Here is a 20856-nt window from a genome sequence, read left to right as displayed (position 1 = left end):
TCTGAGTGAGAGTGACTAACAAGGTCAATGGGGGCCCCCTGGAGGTCAGGGCTCCTGGGCACATGCCCTACATGCCCGATTGGTATTTGTCCATGATTATTACAAGTTTAGATAGCTGGCTAGACTATTTTACCTATCTAAAAATTATGCTCTACAACATCCGCAGAGTACGACCCTGCCTCACACAGGAAGCGGCGCAGGTCCTAATCCAGGCACTTGTCATCTCCCGTCTGGATTACTGCAACTCGCTGTTGGCTGGGCTCCCTGCCTGTGCCATTAAACCCCTACAACTCATCCAGAACGCCGCAGCCCGTCTGGTGTTCAACCTTCCCAAGTTCTCTCACGTCACCCCGCTCCTCCGCTCTCTCCACTGGCTTCCAGTTGAAGCTCGCATCCGCTATAAGACCATGGTGCTTGCCTACGGAGCTGTGAGGGGAACGGCACCTTAGTACCTCCAGGCTCTGATCAGGCCCTACACCCAAACAAGGGCACTGCGTTCATCCACCTCTGGCCTGCTCGCCTCCCTACCACTGAGGAAGTACAGTTCCCGCTCAGCCCAGTCAAAACTGTTCGCTGCTCTGGCCCCCCAATGGTGGAACAAACTCCCTCACGACGCCAGGACAGCGGAGTCAATCACCACCTTCCGGAGACACCTGAAACCCCACCTCTTTAAGGAATACCTAGGATAGGATAAAGTAATCCCTCTCACCCCCTTAAAAGATTTAGATGCACTACTGTTCCACTGGATGTCATAAGGTGAATGCACCAATTTGTAAGTCGCTCTGGATAAGAGCGTCTGCTAAATGACTTAAATGTTAAATGTTAAATGTTATTAGCTGACATGACTACGAGTGACTCTCAGTCGACTGGACAAGAGGATTATGGCTGATGCACAGCCAAATTGCGAAATTACACCATGTGTATTCTACTATTCTAACTCTCAACAGAAATATATACAGTGGGGAGAACAAGTATTTGATACACTGCTGATTTTGCATGTTTTCATACTTACAAAGCATGTAGAGGTCTGTAATTTTTATCATAGGTACACTTCAGCTGTGAGAGACGGAATCTAAAACAAAAAATCCAGAAAATCACATTGTATTTTTAAGTAATTAATTAGCATTTTATTGCATGACATAAGTATTTGATGACCTAACAACCAGTAAGAATTCCGGCTCTCACAGACCTGATAGTTTTTCTTTAAGAAGCCCTCCTGTTCTCCACTCATTACCTGTATTAACTGCACCTGTTTGAACTCGTTACCTGTATAAAAGGCACCTGTCCACACACTCAATCATATACAGTGGGTATAGAAAGTCACCACCCTCTTTCAAAACGTTCACCCTTTGTTGCCTTGCAGCCTGAATTGAACTGAAGCCTGAACCCATACAATTACTTTTCCCGGCTTCATTTACACACAGTAATCCACAATATCCACTGAAACTCTGAAAATGAATTAAAAGTAAAACAGTAAAATACACTATTTGGACAAGTGAACAACCCCCTCGAATTGCAATTCCAAACTTGCTGAGGTATAACCAACCACCTTCCAGATCACAGATCAAGCTAATTGGCTTCCATCTGTGATCAATTGTAGTGACTTTGATTAGATCAGAATAAAAGCAGTTGTTGATAGAGGACTCCACTGCTTAGCAGTGCAATTCAAAGTAAAGAGTCCACTATGGGCGGAAAGGTACTTTCACAAGATCTACGAGATAAAGAGTTCAAAGGCTTTGTCCCATTGGAGCACAGTTAAGACCATTATTAAGAAGTGGAAGGCGTATGGCACCACTCAGACCCTGCATAGATCAGGCCGTCCCTCCAAACTGGATGACCGGGCAAGGAGGAGACTGATCAGAGAGGCTACTAAGAAGCCAACAGTGACTCTGAAGGAGCTTCAGACCTTTATGGTAAAGACTGGTCAATGTGTGCATGTGACAACAGTATCACAAGCTCCACAAAGCCTCTATGGGAGGGTTGCAATAAAAAAACACTCCTCACAAAAAGCCACATCAAGTCTCGTTTGAGCTTTGCCAAAAAGCACATTGTAGATTCTGAGGCCAAGTGGCAAAAGGTGCTGTTGGGTCATTGTCATGTTGAAAAGTGAACCATCTTCCCATTGTTAACTTCCTGGCAGAGGGCTGCAGGTTCTCCTCAATAATGTGTCGGTATTTTGCACTGTCCATTTTCCCTTCTATCCTGACAAGTGCTCCAGTCCCTGCTGAAGAGAAACACCCCCACAACATGGGGAAATGGTTCACTTTCAACATGACAATGACAAAATACACACCATGCAATTTGACTGAGCTTGAACAATTCTGCAAGGAAGAATGGGCAAATATTGCACAGGCTAGGTGTGCAAAGTTAGTAGAGACATTTTCAAAGAGACTCATGGCTGTAATTAAAGGTGGTTCCACCCAGTATTAACTCAGGGGGGAGTTCACTTATCCAAATAGGGTATTTTACTGTTTTACTTTTAACACATTTTCAGAGTAAAAAAATAAATAAAAATCACTTGGATATTGCGGGTTAGTGTGCATAAATAAAACCGGAAAAAGTCTGACTGTATTGTATGTGTTTTCATTTCAGGCTGTAACGCAGCAAAAGGTGAACATTTTGGAAGGGAGTGGTGACTGTCTATACCCACTGTATATAATGTTTTGGTCGGGGGCCACCTAGTGGCCAGGGGCCCTAAGCAACCGTTTAAGACACTTATGTTTAAGACCCTAAGTGACTGCTTAAGATGCAGATGCTGGCATCTGACCTGCAGCCCCCCTCCAGGTAGAGAGAGGTCAGCCTTTATAATATAATAGACATGCAAGACACATGTATAATAGACACGCAAGAGACATAGCACTCAGACATACATTACATACCAACCTAGAAAGCATAGCTTATAGATTACTTAACCATGTACCTTGGGTTCAATAGGTGTCCCTACTTCACACTGACATGCATACTTTCTCATGTACTGAGAGAGATATGAAAATAACTCCAAAAACACCACTTCAAGTCTGGGTGAGGGAAGAGAAAGTCTCTAATAGATTTTCCTCCTTTCACCATTTCTGTCTATGCAATATGCAATATCTGACCCTGGACAGTGTGACGACCCTCCCACTCTTGTCTGCCGTATTCTGTCTTTGTTCTTGTTTCCTTATTAGGATGCCGGTGGGCGGAGTTGGGAGGGTCGTCAGCTACATGGGAAACACCTGGGCCAGGTGTCTCCCAGGATAAATAGACCTCTTCCACATTCATGGAGGAGACTCTCTCCATGCAGACACCTTTGTAGATTGTGTTGTGGTTCTTGGTGACTTTTTGTTTGTTTGCATTGGCACCTTTCAACACCCTGCATTATCACATTCATGCATGCAAAACACTCACTTACACTACTGATTACTGATTACACACACCATTGTATATTTTCCTTAGTTGCTTTAGTTTATAAATATATATTTTGTTACTCCTTATCTCTACGTTGTCTCCCTTTGTTACGGGCTTTGAGCCGGTTCGTGACAACAGTCAGTGAGTGACCCTGGATAACCTGCCAAGAGTTGGTCATCTCAGTCTGAGAAGGTTTGCCTCAAGTGCTCAAAGGGGAAGAGGAACAGTCAGATTTTCTGAACAGGCTTAGTGCGCCCTCTGCAGTTACGTTTACATATCCTACACTCACAGTCATTACTGAATTATTTTCTAACCGTATGTATGTAGCCTGTTACAAAGTACCACTTCACACATTAGGCCTACACCCCTACAGAATAAAACCTAACAACCTTAAACAAGAGACACACAGCACATGAATTGTTTTCATTTATTTCCATTTAAAAAAAAACATTTGTACGAGTAACTTTAAAATGTTTAACAGTACCAACATCTGCATGGAATTAAAAACATGAACTTGTTCTTACTTCACTGTCACATCACTATGTGATTAATTAACATGCCAACACAGCTCACTCACCCAACCATGATCTAATAAAGATAACATACTATTGAGCTGTGGTCTTTATTGCTTTGATGATTTTAATTGTCAGTGAATGGTTAACATAAATAACAATTCCTGATCATATTCCCTGTGTGTAATGTGCATTGTGCAAAGGTGGATAAGGGAGAGTACTGGCTGGTTGAGTCAGAGTCCATTTTTGGGTTACTAGTGTCCATGTAACAGCCCCTACTTCATGTTGTAATCATATAGTAGCACGGCCTGGATGCACCAACACCAGGTCAGGGCTGCAATGAAAATGTGTTGTATTTCCTCGCTGTGGTTATCAGGGAGCTGGACACAGTCAAGAAACTGCAGGTCCATTATCATTTTCTCCCCTCCAAAAAAAAACATTTGACTCAAACCAACCGTGGGCTAGATTGGATGTGTGTGTGTGTGTGTGTGTGTGTGTGTATGTGTGTGTGTGCCAGCATGTTTAGACCACACAGCTTTTTTTCCTCCTTTCTGGTTGAGTAGCTGCTGCTGCTTGGTCTGCTTCTCAGAGGCAGGTGTGGACAGGAGCCATGGGCATGCCGTGGGCAGACTCTATGGGCATGTCTGCCCCCTCTCCATGTCTGTACACCTCAGTGCCAGTCTGCGTGGGCACCAGAGGCACCACTGGCAGAGCTGTTGGAGAGAGACAGGCATCAGACTGGCATTACACACACTGAGACTGAAATTGCATGGCTTTTACTACAGGTCCATAACAGTACTCCTTCAGGACATTAAGTTACCGTTGGTGAGCTAATCCACTAAAAAAAGACATTAAGTAATTATAGGAATATTAATGATGGGAGACAGACATCAACATCCCTCAGGTGAGCTCAGAGCTGTAGGGACTGAGCCTGACGACCAGGGCTGGTGAGAGGGCCCAGGTTCCTGTGAAGTGAGGCTGGGTTAGAGGGCCTGAGACAAGGGGAGCAGTCTGGGCCATGTGCCCCCTGTAGGGCCAGGCTGGCTCTGTGAGGGTGATAAAACACTGGGGACAGTGAGATCATTGTGTGTTATTCCTCTGTTTTGACAGCGTGGGGGCATTACTCAGGTAGTCTCTTTCTACAGCTACCATGAAGCACCATGAGGCTGGCGAGACAGACTATTACTTAGGAGAACCATGCTGCTTGGTGTTGTGAGGAGATCTCAGTGAAGCAAACCTGCTGCCTCTGTCTGGGACAAAGGCAGGAAACCAGCGTCTGAGGTTTCATGCACCTGCTGCACCGCTAAATACAGGTGTGTGTGTGTATAAAGGTGTCATACATGGTGATTATGATGTATTTGTTTGCTCTACAGTAGCTAGCTAAATGTATACTAGTACACAAAGTATATTGACTTTTCCATGGATGCATTTGGGGGTACTCACAGCTAGGGACAGGTAGGATGACTGATGTGAAGTTGCTCGGCAACCCGACATGGCCTCCTAGTAGGTCCCGAGACAGGGTGTGATCTTGGGGTTGGGGGAACGTCATTACATTTGAGTTAGAACCTGAGGAGGACCAGAGAAGAGAATAGCTGTATACTACTACACTACTACACTGATCCAGTTACCATAACAGCTCAAAGGTTATCCTCATTACGAATACTCTCAAGTCAGTAATGAGAGCTCACCATGAAATAGTATGAAAACAACATAAGTGAAGACACAATGCACAGTGCACAGATTAGATTGTGGGAAATTAAAGTTGACGTATGTTGGGTTGAATTGTTATTGACCTCTGTTGTTGATCTGTAAGGCAACCCAGAGAAAGTCAGTGGTATTCAGTTTGAGGGTTTTTACTGTAAGTATCTCTCCTCTGGAGCGTACCGTGCCCTGTGCGTTGTCCCAGGCCCCCAGTGGCCCCCTCTCCCAGCAGCATCTCCTGTAGCAGGCTGTCCACGCTGGGCTCCCCCAGGAGCCTGGCCAGCTGCAGGGTCTCCACCATCTGCCAGGCCACACTCTGCAGGGGGGGCAGAATCAGCAGCAGCTCCCCAAAACGCCCCCGCTGTTCACAGGTGGCCTCGTCCAGCAGCACCTGGGCCTGGAAACGCAGCTGCCGCACTGTCTGAGGGGCCTCCAGCCCTGGGCAGTCTGAGAGACAGGGGGAGAGATGTAGGGTTAATACTACACACAGAGAGAGAGAGAGAGTCATCAATCTACACACAATATCCCATAACGACAAAGCAAAAACAGGTATGTAGACATTTTTGCAAAACTATTAAAAATAAACAAATTAAATATCTTATTTAATCAGTATTCAGACCCTTTGCTATGAGACTCGGAATTGAGCTCAGGTGCATCGTTGATCATTCTTGAGATGTTTCTACAGGTTGATTGGAGTTCACCTGTGGTATATTCAAATGATTGGACATGATTTGGAAAGGTATACACCTGTCTTTATAAGGTCCCACAGTTGACAGTACATGCCAGAGAAAAAACCAAGCCATGAGGTTGAAGGAATTGTCCGTAGAGCTCCGAGACAGGATTGTGTCGAAGCACAGATCTGGGGAAGGGTACCAAAACATTTCTGCAGCATTGAAGGCACAGTGTCCTCCATCATTCTTAAATGGAAGAAGTTTGGAACCATCAAGACTCTTCCTAGAACTGGCTGCCCAGCCAAACTGAGCAATCGGGGGAGAAGGGCCTTGGTCAGGGAGGTGACCAAGAACCCGATGGTCACTCTGACAGAGCTCCAGAGTTCTTCTGTGGAGATGGGAGAACTTTCCAGAAGGACAACCATCTCTGCAGCACTCCACCAATCAGGCCTTTATGGTATAGTGGCCAGACGGAAGCCACTCCTGACAGTCCGCTTGGAGTTTGCCAAAAAGCACCTAAAGGACTCTCCGACCATGAGAAACAAGATTCTATGGGCTGATGAAACCAATATTGAACTCTTTGGCCTGAATGCCAAGCGTCACATCTGGAGGAAACCTGGCACTATCCCTACGGTGAAGCATGGTGGTGGCAGCAGCATGCTGTGGGGAGGTTTTTCAGTGGCAGGGACTGGGGCACTAGTTAGGATCGAAGAAAAGATGAACGGAGCAAAGTACAGAGAGATCCTTGATGAAAACCTGCTCCAGAGCTCTCAGGACCTCAGACTGGGGCGAAGGTTAACCTTCCAACAGGACAACAACCCTAAGCACACAGCCAAAAATACAGTTGTGCCAAGCTTGTAGTGTCATACCTAAGAAGACTTGAGGCTGTAATCGCTGCCAAAGGTGCTTCAACAAAGTACTGAGTAAAGGGTCTGATACTTATGTAAATGTGATATTTCACTTTTTTATTTTAAATCAATTAGCAATAATTTCTAAACAACTGTTTTTGCTTTGTCATTATGGGGTATTGTGTGTAGATTGATGAGGGGAAAAACAATTGAATACATTTTATAACAAGGCTGTAATAATAATAATAATAATAATAATAGTAAATAGTATGGCAGCAGCATAAGTGGTGGTGGGTGCGTGGTGGTGTGTGTGTGTGTATGTGAGTTTATGTGTTTGGGTGCAAGAGTGTCAGTGTAGGTGGATAGGTGGATATACATGTAAACAGGGCTGAAAAGTGATTGGAAGCAGGAATATATAAATACATGTGCTTATGGTAATATTCTAATGGTAATGTGCAGTGTACTGTACATGTAAACAGGAGTAATGGTGACCAGTAGCAAGAGACACCGATAGATACTAATGGTAATAGCAATCAATAATCAATGAACAGCAGAGTAATGGTAGTAATAAATCTAATCAATACTCATTTTAGCAACAGAGTAGGTGTTAGGGGGAGCTGTAGTTGTTAGCCATTTAACAGTCTTATGGCCAAGGGATGGAAGCTGTTTAGAAGTATTTTGGTTTGAGCCTTGATGCAAAGGTATTGCCTGCCGGACAGGAGCATTGAGAACAGTCTATGTCTCGGGTGGCTATTGTCTTTGGCAATTTTTCAGGCCTTTCTCAGAGACCATGTGGAATGTACTGTCACACCCTGATCCGTTTCACCTGTCTTTGTGCTTGCTTCCACCCCCCTCCAGGTGTCACCCACCTTCCTTATTATCCCCAATGTATTTATATCTGTGTTATCTGTTTGTCTGTTGCCAGTTTGTTATGTTTGTCCAGCCTACCAGCGTTTTTCCCCCTGCTCTTGTCTGTTTCTAGTTCCTGTTTTCTAGTTTGACCATTCTGCCTGCCCTGACCCTGAGCATGCCTACCGTTTCTGTACCTTGTCACACCACCCTGTATTATTGACCTCTGCCTGCCCTGACCCCAAGACTGCCTACCGTTTCTGTACCTTGTCACACCACCCTGTATTATTGACCTCTGCCTGCCCTGACCCCAAGACTGCCTACCGTTTCTGTACCTTGTCACACCACCCTGTATTATTGACCTCTGCCTGCCCTGACCCCAAGACTGCCTACCGTTTCTGTACCTTGTCACCCCACCCTGTATTATTGACCTCTGCCTGCCCTGACCCAAGACTGCCTACCGTTTCTGTACCTTGTCACACCACCCTGTATTATTGACCTCTGCCTGCCCTGACCCCAAGACTGCCTACCGTTTCTGTACCTTGTCACCCCACCCTGTATTATTGACCTCTGCCTGCCCTGACCCCAAGACTGCCTACCGTTTCTGTACCTTGTCACACCACCCTGTATTATTGACCTCTGCCTGCCCTGACCCCAAGACTGCCTACCGTTTCTGTACCTTGTCACACCACCCTGTATTATTGACCTCTGCCTGCCCTGACCCCAAGACTGCCTACCGTTTCTGTACCTTGTCACCCCACCCTGTATTATTGACCTCTGCCTGCCCTGACCCCAAGACTGCCTACCGTTTCTGTACCTTGTCACACCACCCTGTATTATTGACCTCTGCCTGCCCTGACCCCAAGACTGCCTACCGTTTCTGTACCTTGTCACACCACCCTGTATTATTGACCTCTGCCTGCCCTGACCCCAAGACTGCCTACCGTTTCTGTACCTTGTCACCCCACCCTGTATTATTGACCTCTGCCTGCCCTGACCCCAAGACTGCCTACCGTTTCTGTACCTTGTCACACCACCCTGTATTATTGACCTCTGCCTGCCCTGACCCCAAGACTGCCTACCGTTTCTGTACCTTGTCACACCACCCTGTATTATTGACCTCTGCCTGCCCTGACCCCAAGACTGCCTACCGTTTCTGTACCTTGTCACACCACCCTGTATTATTGACCTCTGCCTGCCCTGACCCCAAGACTGCCTACCGTTTCTGTACCTTGTCACACCACCCTGTATTATTGACCTCTGCCTGCCCTGACCCCAAGACTGCCTACCGTTTCTGTACCTTGTCACACCACCCTGTATTATTGACCTCTGCCTGCCCTGACCCCAAGACTGCCTACCGTTTATATACCTTTTGGACTCTGAACTGGATTACTAACCCCCTCCCTGTAGGCTGTCTCATCAATGTTGGTGATCAGGCCTACCACCTTTGTGTCATCGGACAAACTTGATGATGGCGTTGGAGTCATGCGTGGCCACGCAATCATGCGGAGAACAGGGAGTATAAGCACACACCCCTGGGGGGCCAATGTGTTGAGGGTCTGCGTGGCGGGGTGAGTAACAGTGGTCTAGGACTTAAATGCGCCGAGTGGCGAAGGATGCGTGTTGAGCAAGTTGGGCATCACTTGTCTTAGCGACTCGCAACTAAAATCACTGGCAACAAGAAAAGCAGCCTCCGGGGGTATGATATCTTGCTTATTTATAGCCAGTTTGTTGTTGTTGTTGTTGTCCTGAGGTGAGTGTACAAAACATTAAGAACACGTTCTCTTTCCATGACATAGACTGACCAGGTGAATCCAGGTGAAATGTATGATCCCCTATTGATGTCACTTGTTAAATCCACTTCAATCAATGTAGATGAAGGGGAGGAGACAGGTTAAATACATATTTTTAAGGGGGGGTGCAACTCAATATTAGGAAGGTGTACTTAATGTTTTGTACACTCAGTGTATGCAGCAGTCATGATAACAGTCATAGGTACACAAAGAGCCCAGGGCAGATGAATCAAAGTTGAAGTTTAACTCGGAATTGAGGTTATTATCTGCTGATCTGATGTTCAACAGATTTCGTCGATCATAGGAATTTATAAACGCCAAAAGAATCACAAAATAGCAAAGTTGGGTCAGAGCACGCAAGATGGCAGCCATACAGTACGGCGCCATCGTCACATACAGTACACGAGAGACACTTACATGTACAGTATGCTTATACTGAGAGACAGAGTGAAACCACTGTGAGGCAAACAATTCCTACAACACAGCACTGAGACAAATCCTCACTCTGCGGCCCTAGGAGAATAGGGAGAGATGGGATTGCTGTGGGGACATTATACAATATACTTCTTTACTCATTTAAATGCATTATGTGTAATAAACTAAACAGAAATTATAAGAGAAAGTTTAGGAAAAGGTAGTAGGGCAGGGTCACACAGGACAGAGCTGAGCACACATGCGGTGTGTTTATTTCTGTAGGTAGTCAGTCATCTGTGTCAGACTTGGCCTAATGCTGCTGTCTACTGCTCTGCACTGCTGTGCCAGTTTGGCCAGTCAGTCTGTCAGACCGGTGGCCTGGCTCTGCTGTTGTAATCACCGCCTCAGGCCAACAGGCTGTAAAGTCCAGCAGCCAGTCACCTCTCCCTGCCAGGACCAGGACTTCGCCCAGATATTAATAGTTTCTCCCCAGAACACGGTGAAACCTGTCCGCCAGGCCAGGACAAAACAACAGGGTGCCAAGGACAGAGCAGAGAGAGCAGAGACAGTCCCAGGAGAGAACAACTGTGAAATAAAAAGATTCCTGGCGGAAGTCTCTTCCTTTGTCTGAGGACAGAGGAGAGGTGAGAAGAGGTGAGGAGGGGGAGGAGGGGCAGGGGGGTGGCTGGTGGCGACCAAAGGACTGACTGACCAGGACTGAAGAAGACTATGGTTTTAAGGCAGGCAAACTCGCTGTTGGTGATGTCCAGCTCTCTCAGAGGCTTGACCAGCTCCTCCAGGATCCTGGCAGCCACCCTGGACACCTCCACCTCAGGACCGCTCACTGGGATCACAAAGTAATTACCTGCAAACACAATCCACATATTAAATACTTACTTATGATATAAGTAAAGTAAAACTGTAAGTATAACTTTATACATGAGGTAAGTCTGCTTCCTTTATCAATATACACATATGGTAAAGGCAGCATAGCTAGTCGACTTTACCAACATCGGGTAAATATTTTTTCAATTCTATAACAATGATGAGAGCACATCCCAGACTCAGCTGAAATCTATATATTTTACCCAGAAGGATAATGTCATTGTAAGGCAGGGAGCGTTGAGCCACCCCTAGGATGAGGTGTTCAGCAGAGTGGGCTCGTAACAGGGATACCTGCACACAGACAAGACACAGCACAGAGACAACACACAGCAGCCATTACACAGACAGCCCTCCCTGCAACGTGAGTATTCCAACAGCTAGTGATCCAAAACCCAACACAAAGACAGCTGGGCTGAATGTGACCGCCTGCTTAGACAGGTGCAGCTCACATGTTCATACAGACACATTAAGTAGGATAACATCCAAAGTTTCAAACCCTGTCGTCAACGGGGAGGCTGCAGAACTCGGGGATGCGCTTGGCCCACTGCACCAGCAGGAGGAGCTGCTGCTTCATGGACTCACACACGTCCCCCACGAGCGCTATCTTCTTGGTGTTGATGTCACAGCTCATAGGGGAGGTCAGGGCTGGAAACTGAGAGTGGCACACAATAATGAGAGGTTCCACATTGGCCCTAGGTGTCAGTGTAATGTGAGAATGAAGAGAGGGTTGGAGGAGATGGATGGGGCAGGGTGCAGGGGTGAGATGATGGGTGCTTGGACAATCGTGAAGGGCAGAGCAAGCAGAGGCAGGTAGGGTATTGGGTGGGGGAAAGGTCACTTCAGAGAATGGTGGTAATAGAGAATATAAGGGTGTAAGATGAGAAATGGATTTTGAATGTGTGTTGTTGGTGGGTCTGTCTCTGGAACGATGCTGTTGGATGGTGATCAGAGCCCCTTCAGCACACAGCTCACATTGAGGAGTCATCGCATGAAAACTTGACCCAAATGGAAAACAGCCTGGCCAAATTTTATGGTTCATTTGTCCATCATCCAATTAATTTCTGCCGCATTCCTTTCGCATACAAAGAGGATATCTGGTTGTTATTATGTATTTGAAGCCAATTGAACACTGGCACACAATCCAAGCCCAGGCACTGCCATTACATAGGACTGCTGTGATCAGATGTGAGTCTCTCTGGGCAATTTGGCAATTTCTAAGAAGTAACTGAATCCAGCCTGCAGCTAAAATCTCCAGGGGACCTTAATGGCCGGCTGTCTAAAGTGCAGCCTGTATCCTCTCCATCTCTAGCCCTGCCACTGCTGTGTTTCTGAGAAACAGATAAGGGGCTCTACTCTGGGCTGTATGGGAAATGGAAGCCTCTGGAGCACTTTGTGGCTGTGAATAGCGAGAGGTTTTAGTGACAATCTCTTACCTGATGCATGCTGGCCTCTGCCTGTAACAGTACGCTGATTGACAGAGTGCCCAGCCCCTGTCCCTCTCCTCTGCGGCTGCTGATGCGGTCCCGTTCGTTCTGCACGGCTGGAAATAAAAGAATAGGAGGGAGGGAAAGGCCCTGGATTTCTTGTGTTCACTGTTTTACTTGGACAAAATATACTCAATGGAGGGGTAACGTTGTAATTACAGCATACACCTACACTGAACAAAAATCTAAACACAATACCTAAAGTGTTGGTCCCATGTTTCATGATCTGAAATTAAAGATCCCAGAAATGTTCCATATGCACAAAAAGCTTATTTCTCTCAACATTTCTGCACAAATGTGTTTACATCCCTGTTAGTGAGCATTTATCCTTTGCCAAGATAATCCATTCACCTGACAGGTGTGGCATATCAAGAAGCTGATTAAACGGCATGATCATTACACAGGTGCACCTTGTACCGAGGACAATAAAAGGCCACTTTAAAATGTGTTTTATCACACAACACAATGCCACAGATGTCTCAAGTTTTGAGGGAGTGTGCAATTGGCATGCTGACAGCAGGAATGTCCACCAGATCTGTTGCCAGATAATTTAATGTTAATTTCTCTACCATAAGCCGCCTCCAACGTTGTTTTAGAGAATTTGGCAGTACGTCCAACTGGCCTCACAACTGCAGACCATGTGTATGGCGTCATGTGGGTGAGCGGTTTTCTGATGTCAACGTTATGAACAGAATGTCCCATGATGGCGTTGGGGTTATGGTATGGGAAAGTATAAGGTACGGACAATGAACACAATTGCATTTTATCGATGGCAATTTGAATGCACAGAGATACCGTAACAAGATCCTGAGGCCCATTGTGAGGCAATTTTTATTTTTAGGTACTGTATCTGTGACCAACAGATGCATATAGTGGGGCAAAAAAGTATTTAGTCAGCCACCAATTGTGCAAGTTCTCCCACTTAATAATACGAGAGAGGCCTGTATCATAGGTACACTTCAACTATGACAGACAAAATGAGAAGAAAAAAAATCCAGAAAATCACATTGTAGGATTTTTTATGAATTTATTTGCAAATTATGGTGGAAAATAAGTATTTGGTCAATAACAAAAGTTTATCTCAATACTTTGTTATATACCCTTTGTTGGCAATGACAGAGGTCAAACGTTTTCTGTAAGTCTTCACAAGGTTTTCACGCATTGTTGCTGGTATTTTGGCCCATTCCTCCATGCAGATCTCCTCTAGAGCAGTGATGTTTTGGGACTGTTGCTGGGCAACACGGACTTTCAACTCCCTCCAAAGATTTTCTATGGGGTTGAGATCTGGAGACTGGCTAGGCCACTCCAGGACCGTGAAAAGCTTCTTACGAAGCCACTCCTTCATTGCCCGGGCGGTGTGTTTGGGATCATTGTCATGCTGAAAGACCCAGCCACATTTCATCTTCAATGCCCTTGCTGATGGAAGGAGGTTTTCACTCAAAATCCCATGATACATGGCCACATTCATTCTTTCCTTTACACGGATCAGTCGTCCTGGTCCCTTTGCAGAAAAACAGCCCCAACCCCCATGCTTCACAGTATGTATGGTGTTCTTTGGATGCAACTCAGCATTCTTTGTCCTCCAAACACGACGAGTTGAGTTTTTACCAAAAAGTTCTATTTTGGTTTCATCTGACCATATGACATTCTCCCAATCTTCTTCTGGATCATCCAAATGCTCTCTAGCAAACTTCAGACGGGCCTGGACATGTACTGGCTTAAGCAGGGGGACATGTCTGGCACTGCAGGATTTGAGTCCCTGGCGGCGTAGTGTGTTACTGATGGTAGGCTTTGTTACTTTGGTCCCAGCTCTCTGCAGGTCATTCACTAGGTCCCCCCGTGTGGTTCTGGGATTTTTGCTCACCGTTCTTGAGATCATTTTGACCCCACGGGGTGAGATCTTGCGTGGAGCCCCAGATCGAGGGAGATTATCAGGGCTCTTGTATGTCTTCCATTTCCTAATAATTGCTCCCACAGTTGATTTCTTCAAACCAAGCTGCTTACCTATTGCAGATTCAGTCTTCCCAGCCTGGTGCAGGTCTACAATTTTGTTTCTGGTGTCCTTTGACAGCTCTTTGGTCTTGGCCATAGTGGAGTTTGGAGTGTGACTGTTTGAGGTTGTGGACAGGTGTCTTTTATACTGATAACAAGTTCAAACAGGTGCCATTAATACAGGTAACGAGTGGAGGACAGAGGAGCCTCTTAAAGAAAAAGTTTCTGTGAGAGCCAGAAATCTTGCTTGTTTGTAGGTGACCAAATACTTATTTTCCACCATAATTTGCAAATAAATTAATTAAAAACCCTACAATGTGATTTTCTGGATTTTCTCTCCTCATTTTGTCTGTCATAGTTGAAGTGTACCTATGATGAAAATTACAGGCCTCTCTCATCTTTTTAAGTGGGAGAACTTGCACAACTGGTGGCTGACTAAATAATTTTTTGCCCCACTGTATGTATTCCCAGTCATGTGAAATCCATAAATTAGGACCTAATGAATTTATTTCAATTGACTGACTTCCTTATACGAACTGTAACTCAGTAAAATCTTTGAAATTGTTGTATCTTGCGTTACTAATTTTTGTTATACATTTAATTTTGACACTCATCTGTATTGAGACTATTTCAGAGCAAATTCAATTTCCAAATCCCCCAAGTAACATCTCTAATTTAGATTCTGCCAACATATTAAACCTGACTATGTAATTAGCCAAAGGAAGGCATGATGGGAGGCTGACAGTACAGGGCCTGATGATTGGGATTGTGTCTGACAGAGGAGACTGTCTCATAGTGACCTCTGTGCCTGTGTCATTACAATGGATGACCTCAGCCTGATTTCAGTCTGCTCCACAAAGTCAGACAACAAGCCCCAGTCTGAGAGCAATCAGTCACCACAGCTGACCTCTCAGCAGCCAATCAGGACCCTATTAATCAAACTGGAGCTGCAGAGACAGAGACAGAGAGAGACCTCTGCCTTGGAGACATGGCAGTGGGTGATGATGTCACAAATTAGTCCTCCACGGAGCACAAGTGAAGTGATAGATTGAAAGTGGCTGTGGACATTCAGCAAGGAGAATAGGAGTACAATTAATGATCGTTGCCAAAAAGGGTTTGTTAGAATTTGTTGTCTGGATTAATGTACAATTGAAACACATTAAACCAAAGGCTTATACACATTTTCAAAATGGCATATTTTGTGGCATAGCTTTGCTTTTTACTAAATGCTATGCTGAGTGGTCTACAAAATTAATATGGCAAATGTTTGAATCTTTCTCCCTGACCATCAGTAAGGGGGCTCAGCTCAGCTTCAGTTTCTCTCTTACGTAACGTTCCTCTGGAATGAGGGCTCGGCAAAGAGAGGTATTTCTCTCTTGAAAAAGCCAGAACAAATAATTTCCCATGCTCTGCCATTTTAATTATTCATGTGAGGGGCCATTCATGGATCCTCTAATCCCGTCTCTCTCTCTCCTGGTTATCTGCGGCAGCCAGTGGAAGATAAGGTCTACAGTGCACACTACAAACAGCCACTCACTCAGTATTGCTCAAGAGAGCGGCATGTTGATCTTGTTGCTTTTCCCCCACAGTAAGTGGTGCATACACTCTTAGAAAAAAGGGTTCCAAAAGGGTTTTTCGGCTGTCCCCATAGGAGAACCCTTTTTGTTTCCAGGTAGAACCCTTTTGGTTCCATGTAAAGGGCTCTACCAGGAACCAAAACATTTTCTTCAAAGGGTTCTCCTATGGGGATAGCCAAAGAACCCTTTTAGGTTCTAGATACCCCTGCACATCGACTCTGTACTGTTACCCGTGTATTTATTCTTCGTGTTATCAGCTTTCTAATATTCTGTTCTATATGAAGCTTGTGACAAATAAAATTTGATTTGATTTGAGATAGCACCTTGTAGACTATACCGCACTCACTACCCCTGCCTGAGCCTCCACTACCCACCCCCGCATGGCGTGCCTGCCAACCCCAATGCCCCCCTTGGCGTTGAACATGGTTATGCAATGTGGGTAAATATTGTGATTTGTCAACTTGCATATATGCTTATGGCTTTAAAAACAAAATGCTGTGTGTGTGTGCTGGCAGACTTTTAAAAAATCTCCTTTGAAATAATAATGTGGCAATGAATTGTGTAATTACTTTGTAGTGTGGTGCCATACAGTATGTACAATCTATGTCATCATTAAACAACAAACCGTCTCTCTCACCTTCCTTTCTCATGCCTGCTCGGAAACATTTCCGAAGCCTGCAGTAACGGCATTGGTTTCTCTTGTCTTTGTCCACAACACATTGCCTGCTGAACCTGCCGACCCACACGCACACGCACGCACGCACGCGCACACGCACACACACACACACACACACACACACGCACACACACACACACACACACACACACACACACACACACACACACACACACACACACACACACACACACACACACACACAATTAGATAAACTTCAAAACAAGACAACAGTTGTATGATTCTGTAACACACAATCAGACACAAGTCTCACACTATGGGCTTCTGTAATTGTGATGGCGTCAGATCAGTGCTGTACAATTTCTGAGTTGTGGACATACACATGTTCAGACAGGCTCCTAACAGACATATAACCACCTTTCAATGAAACCTGCGAAATGACAACTCCTATAGTCCATACAGTGTGGTAAAATTGACTTCTCACATGTGAGAGAGTAAAACGCATCACACCATTGACTTGGAGTCTTCAATCACTGTATTAAGGTTATTGTCTCTTTGTCTGAACAAAACCCAGAGACTATGACACAGAAGTTGGCTTTCTAATTATTGGCCAACGCAACTCTCATACTTTTCACTTCACAATGGATGTGGTTGAGAACCGTACCACCAGAAAAAGTAATCAGTTATTGAGATGGGGGTTGAACACTGTGAATGAAAGTACTTTACCAGCATTTCAGCGACATTTTTTTACCAACTGCCCTAGTCGTAGGCAGTAAATTTGTCTCTGTATTGTCATGTGGGTCGGAGGTGGACAATAGTGCGCCTAATAATAATTCCAATGATCTGCAGTTCTAACAGAACCTTGGTGGTATCTCAAATGACACCCTATTTCCCATTTAGTGCCTTATTGTTATGTCTCAGGTCAAAAGTAGCGCACTATATGGGGATCCAGCCTGGTCTCATAGACTAGACGTAACATAGTAATTGTAAATCCGGGACACTGAAATTAGTATGATACAGTATGTTACATTTGGTATGGTTACATAAGACGGTAAGACGATAAGACGATGAGACGATGGTTACTTAAAGTTGGATGGGTGGGTGTATAACGCGAATGTCTAGCAACCCATAGGTTTGAATCTCATTACCGACAACTTTAGCATTTTAGCTAATTAGCAACTTTTCAACTACTTACTGCTTTTTAGCTACTTTGCAACTACTTAGCATGTTAGCTAACTCTTCCCCTAACCCTTTTAGCTAACCTTTACCCTTTTAACCCTAGCCATTTAACCTAGTCCTAAACTTAAACTTAACCTTAACCCTAGCCACCAATTTGCAATTGGCCCGTGCAACCCAAGGTTTGATATCAGCATAAACAGAAACCCTCTTAAATCTAACCACCAATCCCTAGCTTATGCTAATGTTAGCCACCTAGCCACCTAGCTAGAATTCATAACATCTCATATGTTTATCAAATTCGTAACATGTTGTATGTTTTTCAAATTGTAATTCGTAACATTTAATACTAAATGGGTGATGGACATCCACAAATGAATACATACCATATGAACCGAACCGTAACATATATTAAATGGAGTGGATTTATTTACAGAATAATACGTAATGCTGTGAGAACAGGTTGGATCAGATAAAAAAAATAGGGCACTCTATTGGGAATAGGTTGTCATTTGAGATGTAGTCCTATTTTTCAGTGATCTGTGTGGTGATGAGTCTCACCTGCAGGTGTAGGCGTGGTTCTTCCTGACGCTCCTCCTGAAGAAGCCCTTGCAGCCGTCACAGCTGGAAGCACCGTAGTGTTTACCTGTGGCCCTGTCTGCACATATGGAACACACGCTCCCATTGGTCTGTGGCAGCAGAGGGGCAGGCTCCGGCATCATCAACTCTGTCAGTCAATCACAAGAAAATGATTGACATTCATACACTACAGCACACTGGAGGTCTGGTGTGTAGCTACTGCATGTGTTGAATTCACTCTTGACACTTGGGGACAGACATGCGAGGATGTCTATTACTGATGACCTCAGGCTAACATTAGAAAGCTTTGGAGATGCACAATGGAATATTGGTTTTGTAGGACACGGTTCTACTTTTACAAGGGGGCCCCCATTGTTGATGAGTAAGTAAACATCTCCAAGCCTTGCTAATAAGCCGCAACAGCGTCTGCAGAGAGCGGATCACTCAGCTGAGAGATTGTCAACGCTGTGTGACAGCAGATAAGCACGATTACAGAGCAAATAATTCATCAACGCCATCATCAGCTAAGGTGATTAATGAATCCCTGTTCATTCCACCTCTGTGAAGGGAAATAACCTTGTGCTGCACATAAAAAAGCACAACATTCAAAGGCAGAAAATGTGTTGATTGTGAGCTTATAGGGCTGTAAGAACAATGGCAGAGTTGTGTTGTTCCCCAGGTCTGATGAGGTTTGGAGGGGGTAATAAAAGCAGGGTTATAGGTAGAGATATCATTGCTGTTTGTTGCTGCCAGACTCACAGGCCCTCAGAGGACCACTGCTGCTTATTACTCAGAGGAAGAGGAAACTCACCATTTAATTAAAGCAGATTCAGGTCAGTGGCAAAGACAAAGTCCACTGGCTAATTTTACACTGGGAGCTCCGTTTGAATTCAATCTCCCTCAGTGTTGCTCTAAATTGTGTCCTGTCAGTGTTCGATCGCTGCAGGATTGTCGCTCTTAAAACCACTGACCGTCAAATATACTTTGTTGGTGTAGTGTTTGTGCAGTCACAGGGACAATGCCTCCAGGCTGTAATGGATTTCAATTGCACACTTAGAGTTGGGAGACTGAGCAGCCAGGGATAACAATTTAACATGGAGACTGCTTTCTGTGGTCAAAGAGCAGTTCGATTGAATTAAGAGATTAGAATACATCTGCCACACAGCTATCTGCCTTGGAGAGCAGTCTGCTGGTAAAGCATCTCCTTAAAAGTGCCAAAGAAAGGACCTGATTCAGCAGAACAGACTCCTAATGATGATAATGATAAGTTCAAATGAGATTATAAGGGAAAGCAGAAGAGGGGGAGATCTTTAGATCACCCTCAGTATTGTCGGGAGTAATGACCTCTGTATTCACAGCATTTTGTGGAATGAAAGCTAATGTCATTTTATCCATGAGAAAATGGTCTTACAAATTCCTGTGTGCATGAGAGCTACATTGTAAAGCGCTGAGAGTACTTTTTAAAACCATGTTTTTCCAAGGGCACTGGGTCTCTTTTTGTAAGCCTGGTTTTCTTTCCAGCTGAATGGAAAGAACAGGTTTTAAAAAGTTACCAAGATCTACTCATGAATTTGAACTTGTAAAAATGAATGGATATTCAATATTTTATATTATTTGAATGTCCTTTGAATATCATATAAACCCCCTCAAATGTCAGACAGGTGTTTTGGTATTGTTGTGCACCAGTCTATGAGTGAAGGACAGACAGGTTAAAGGTGTCATTATACCAGACGTACCTGTCTCTACAGGAAACACCCTAAGGTTGTCAAACTCCAGCATGGTGTAGGAAGGATCAAGGGTGGTGCTGTAGTCTGTGGAGTCCAGATCCAGCACATTCCCTGACAGCTTCATGGTTCTGGTCACTGCTTCAGGAGGCCACACTAGGCCCAAACAAAAGTCTGATTTATATGAGCAAAGGAACCAGAGCAGGCTGCTGCACGATCTTCTTCTTCAGTTCACCACTCTGTTCCAAAATGAGCCACTTTTTCAGCACAATCACTTAATTCCTCTCTGTGTCTTCCTGACTGTCTAGCTCAGGTAAATCAATGTGTTGTCATTCTGTGTGACACCGCTATTCCTCCACTCGGTCACAGGCCTCCAAAGTCCTGGTTCCTGTCCTGTGCTGATGTTTTCCTTGGCCCAGTGAATCATGTGCACATTTTAGATTCTTCCTTTTCTCATCCCAGTATTCCTGGCAGGCAGTTCTTACTCAGGTTGTATAACAGAACAAGTTATCCAGTATGTATTTAGCTGGTAGCTAATGTTCCAGATCAGTGTGACAGATGCCAAACAGCTTTCCAAAGGAGGGAAAGAGAGACACTGAGATTTGGCCCACTGTATGTTTGCGACTCTCT

General features: G+C 44.8%; 1 protein-coding gene across 2 annotated transcripts; it reads right to left on the bottom strand.

Annotated features, from left to right (window-relative positions):
* Nucleotides 1-3792: 3792 nt before the first annotated feature.
* LOC115112251 (hepatocyte nuclear factor 4-beta-like) lies at nucleotides 3793-20856 on the bottom strand. Of its 2 annotated transcripts, none has more exons than XM_029639182.2 (10): nucleotides 20239-20855; nucleotides 18485-18650; nucleotides 16748-16842; nucleotides 12491-12597; nucleotides 11554-11709; nucleotides 11261-11348; nucleotides 10885-11037; nucleotides 5781-6044; nucleotides 5340-5462; nucleotides 3793-4609 (listed from the first exon to the last, which is right to left on the bottom strand). In XM_029639182.2, the coding sequence occupies exons 1-10, from the start codon at nucleotides 20351-20353 to the stop codon at nucleotides 4482-4484; spliced, it is 1395 nt and encodes a 464-aa protein (XP_029495042.1). In that variant the 5' UTR covers nucleotides 20354-20855; the 3' UTR covers nucleotides 3793-4481. The 2 variants fall into 2 exon arrangements, with proteins under 2 accessions (XP_029495042.1, XP_064869150.1); XM_065013078.1 differs by lacking the exon at nucleotides 3793-4609 and adding an exon at nucleotides 4616-4861 and having other exon boundaries at nucleotides 20239-20856.

This window comes from Oncorhynchus nerka, linkage group LG28 (genome assembly GCF_034236695.1).
Source record: "Oncorhynchus nerka isolate Pitt River linkage group LG28, Oner_Uvic_2.0, whole genome shotgun sequence".
Taxonomy (NCBI): domain Eukaryota; kingdom Metazoa; phylum Chordata; class Actinopteri; order Salmoniformes; family Salmonidae; genus Oncorhynchus; species Oncorhynchus nerka.
The sequence above is the reverse complement of the archived record's forward strand: the minus strand, read 5'-3'. Positions and strand labels throughout refer to the sequence as shown.

Coding starts and splice junctions, on each gene's coding strand:
- LOC115112251 (XM_029639182.2), bottom strand. CDS start 20,353: ATGAAGCTGTCAGGGAATGTGCTGGATCTGGACTCCACAGACTACAGC. Junction 18,651..20,238: donor GGTGTTTCCTGTAGAGACAG/GTACGTCTGGTA, acceptor ATTGACTGACAG/AGTTGATGATGCCGGAGCCT. Junction 12,598..16,747: donor AGCAGGCATGAGAAAGGAAG/GTGAGAGAGACG, acceptor TTTTATTTCCAG/CCGTGCAGAACGAACGGGAC.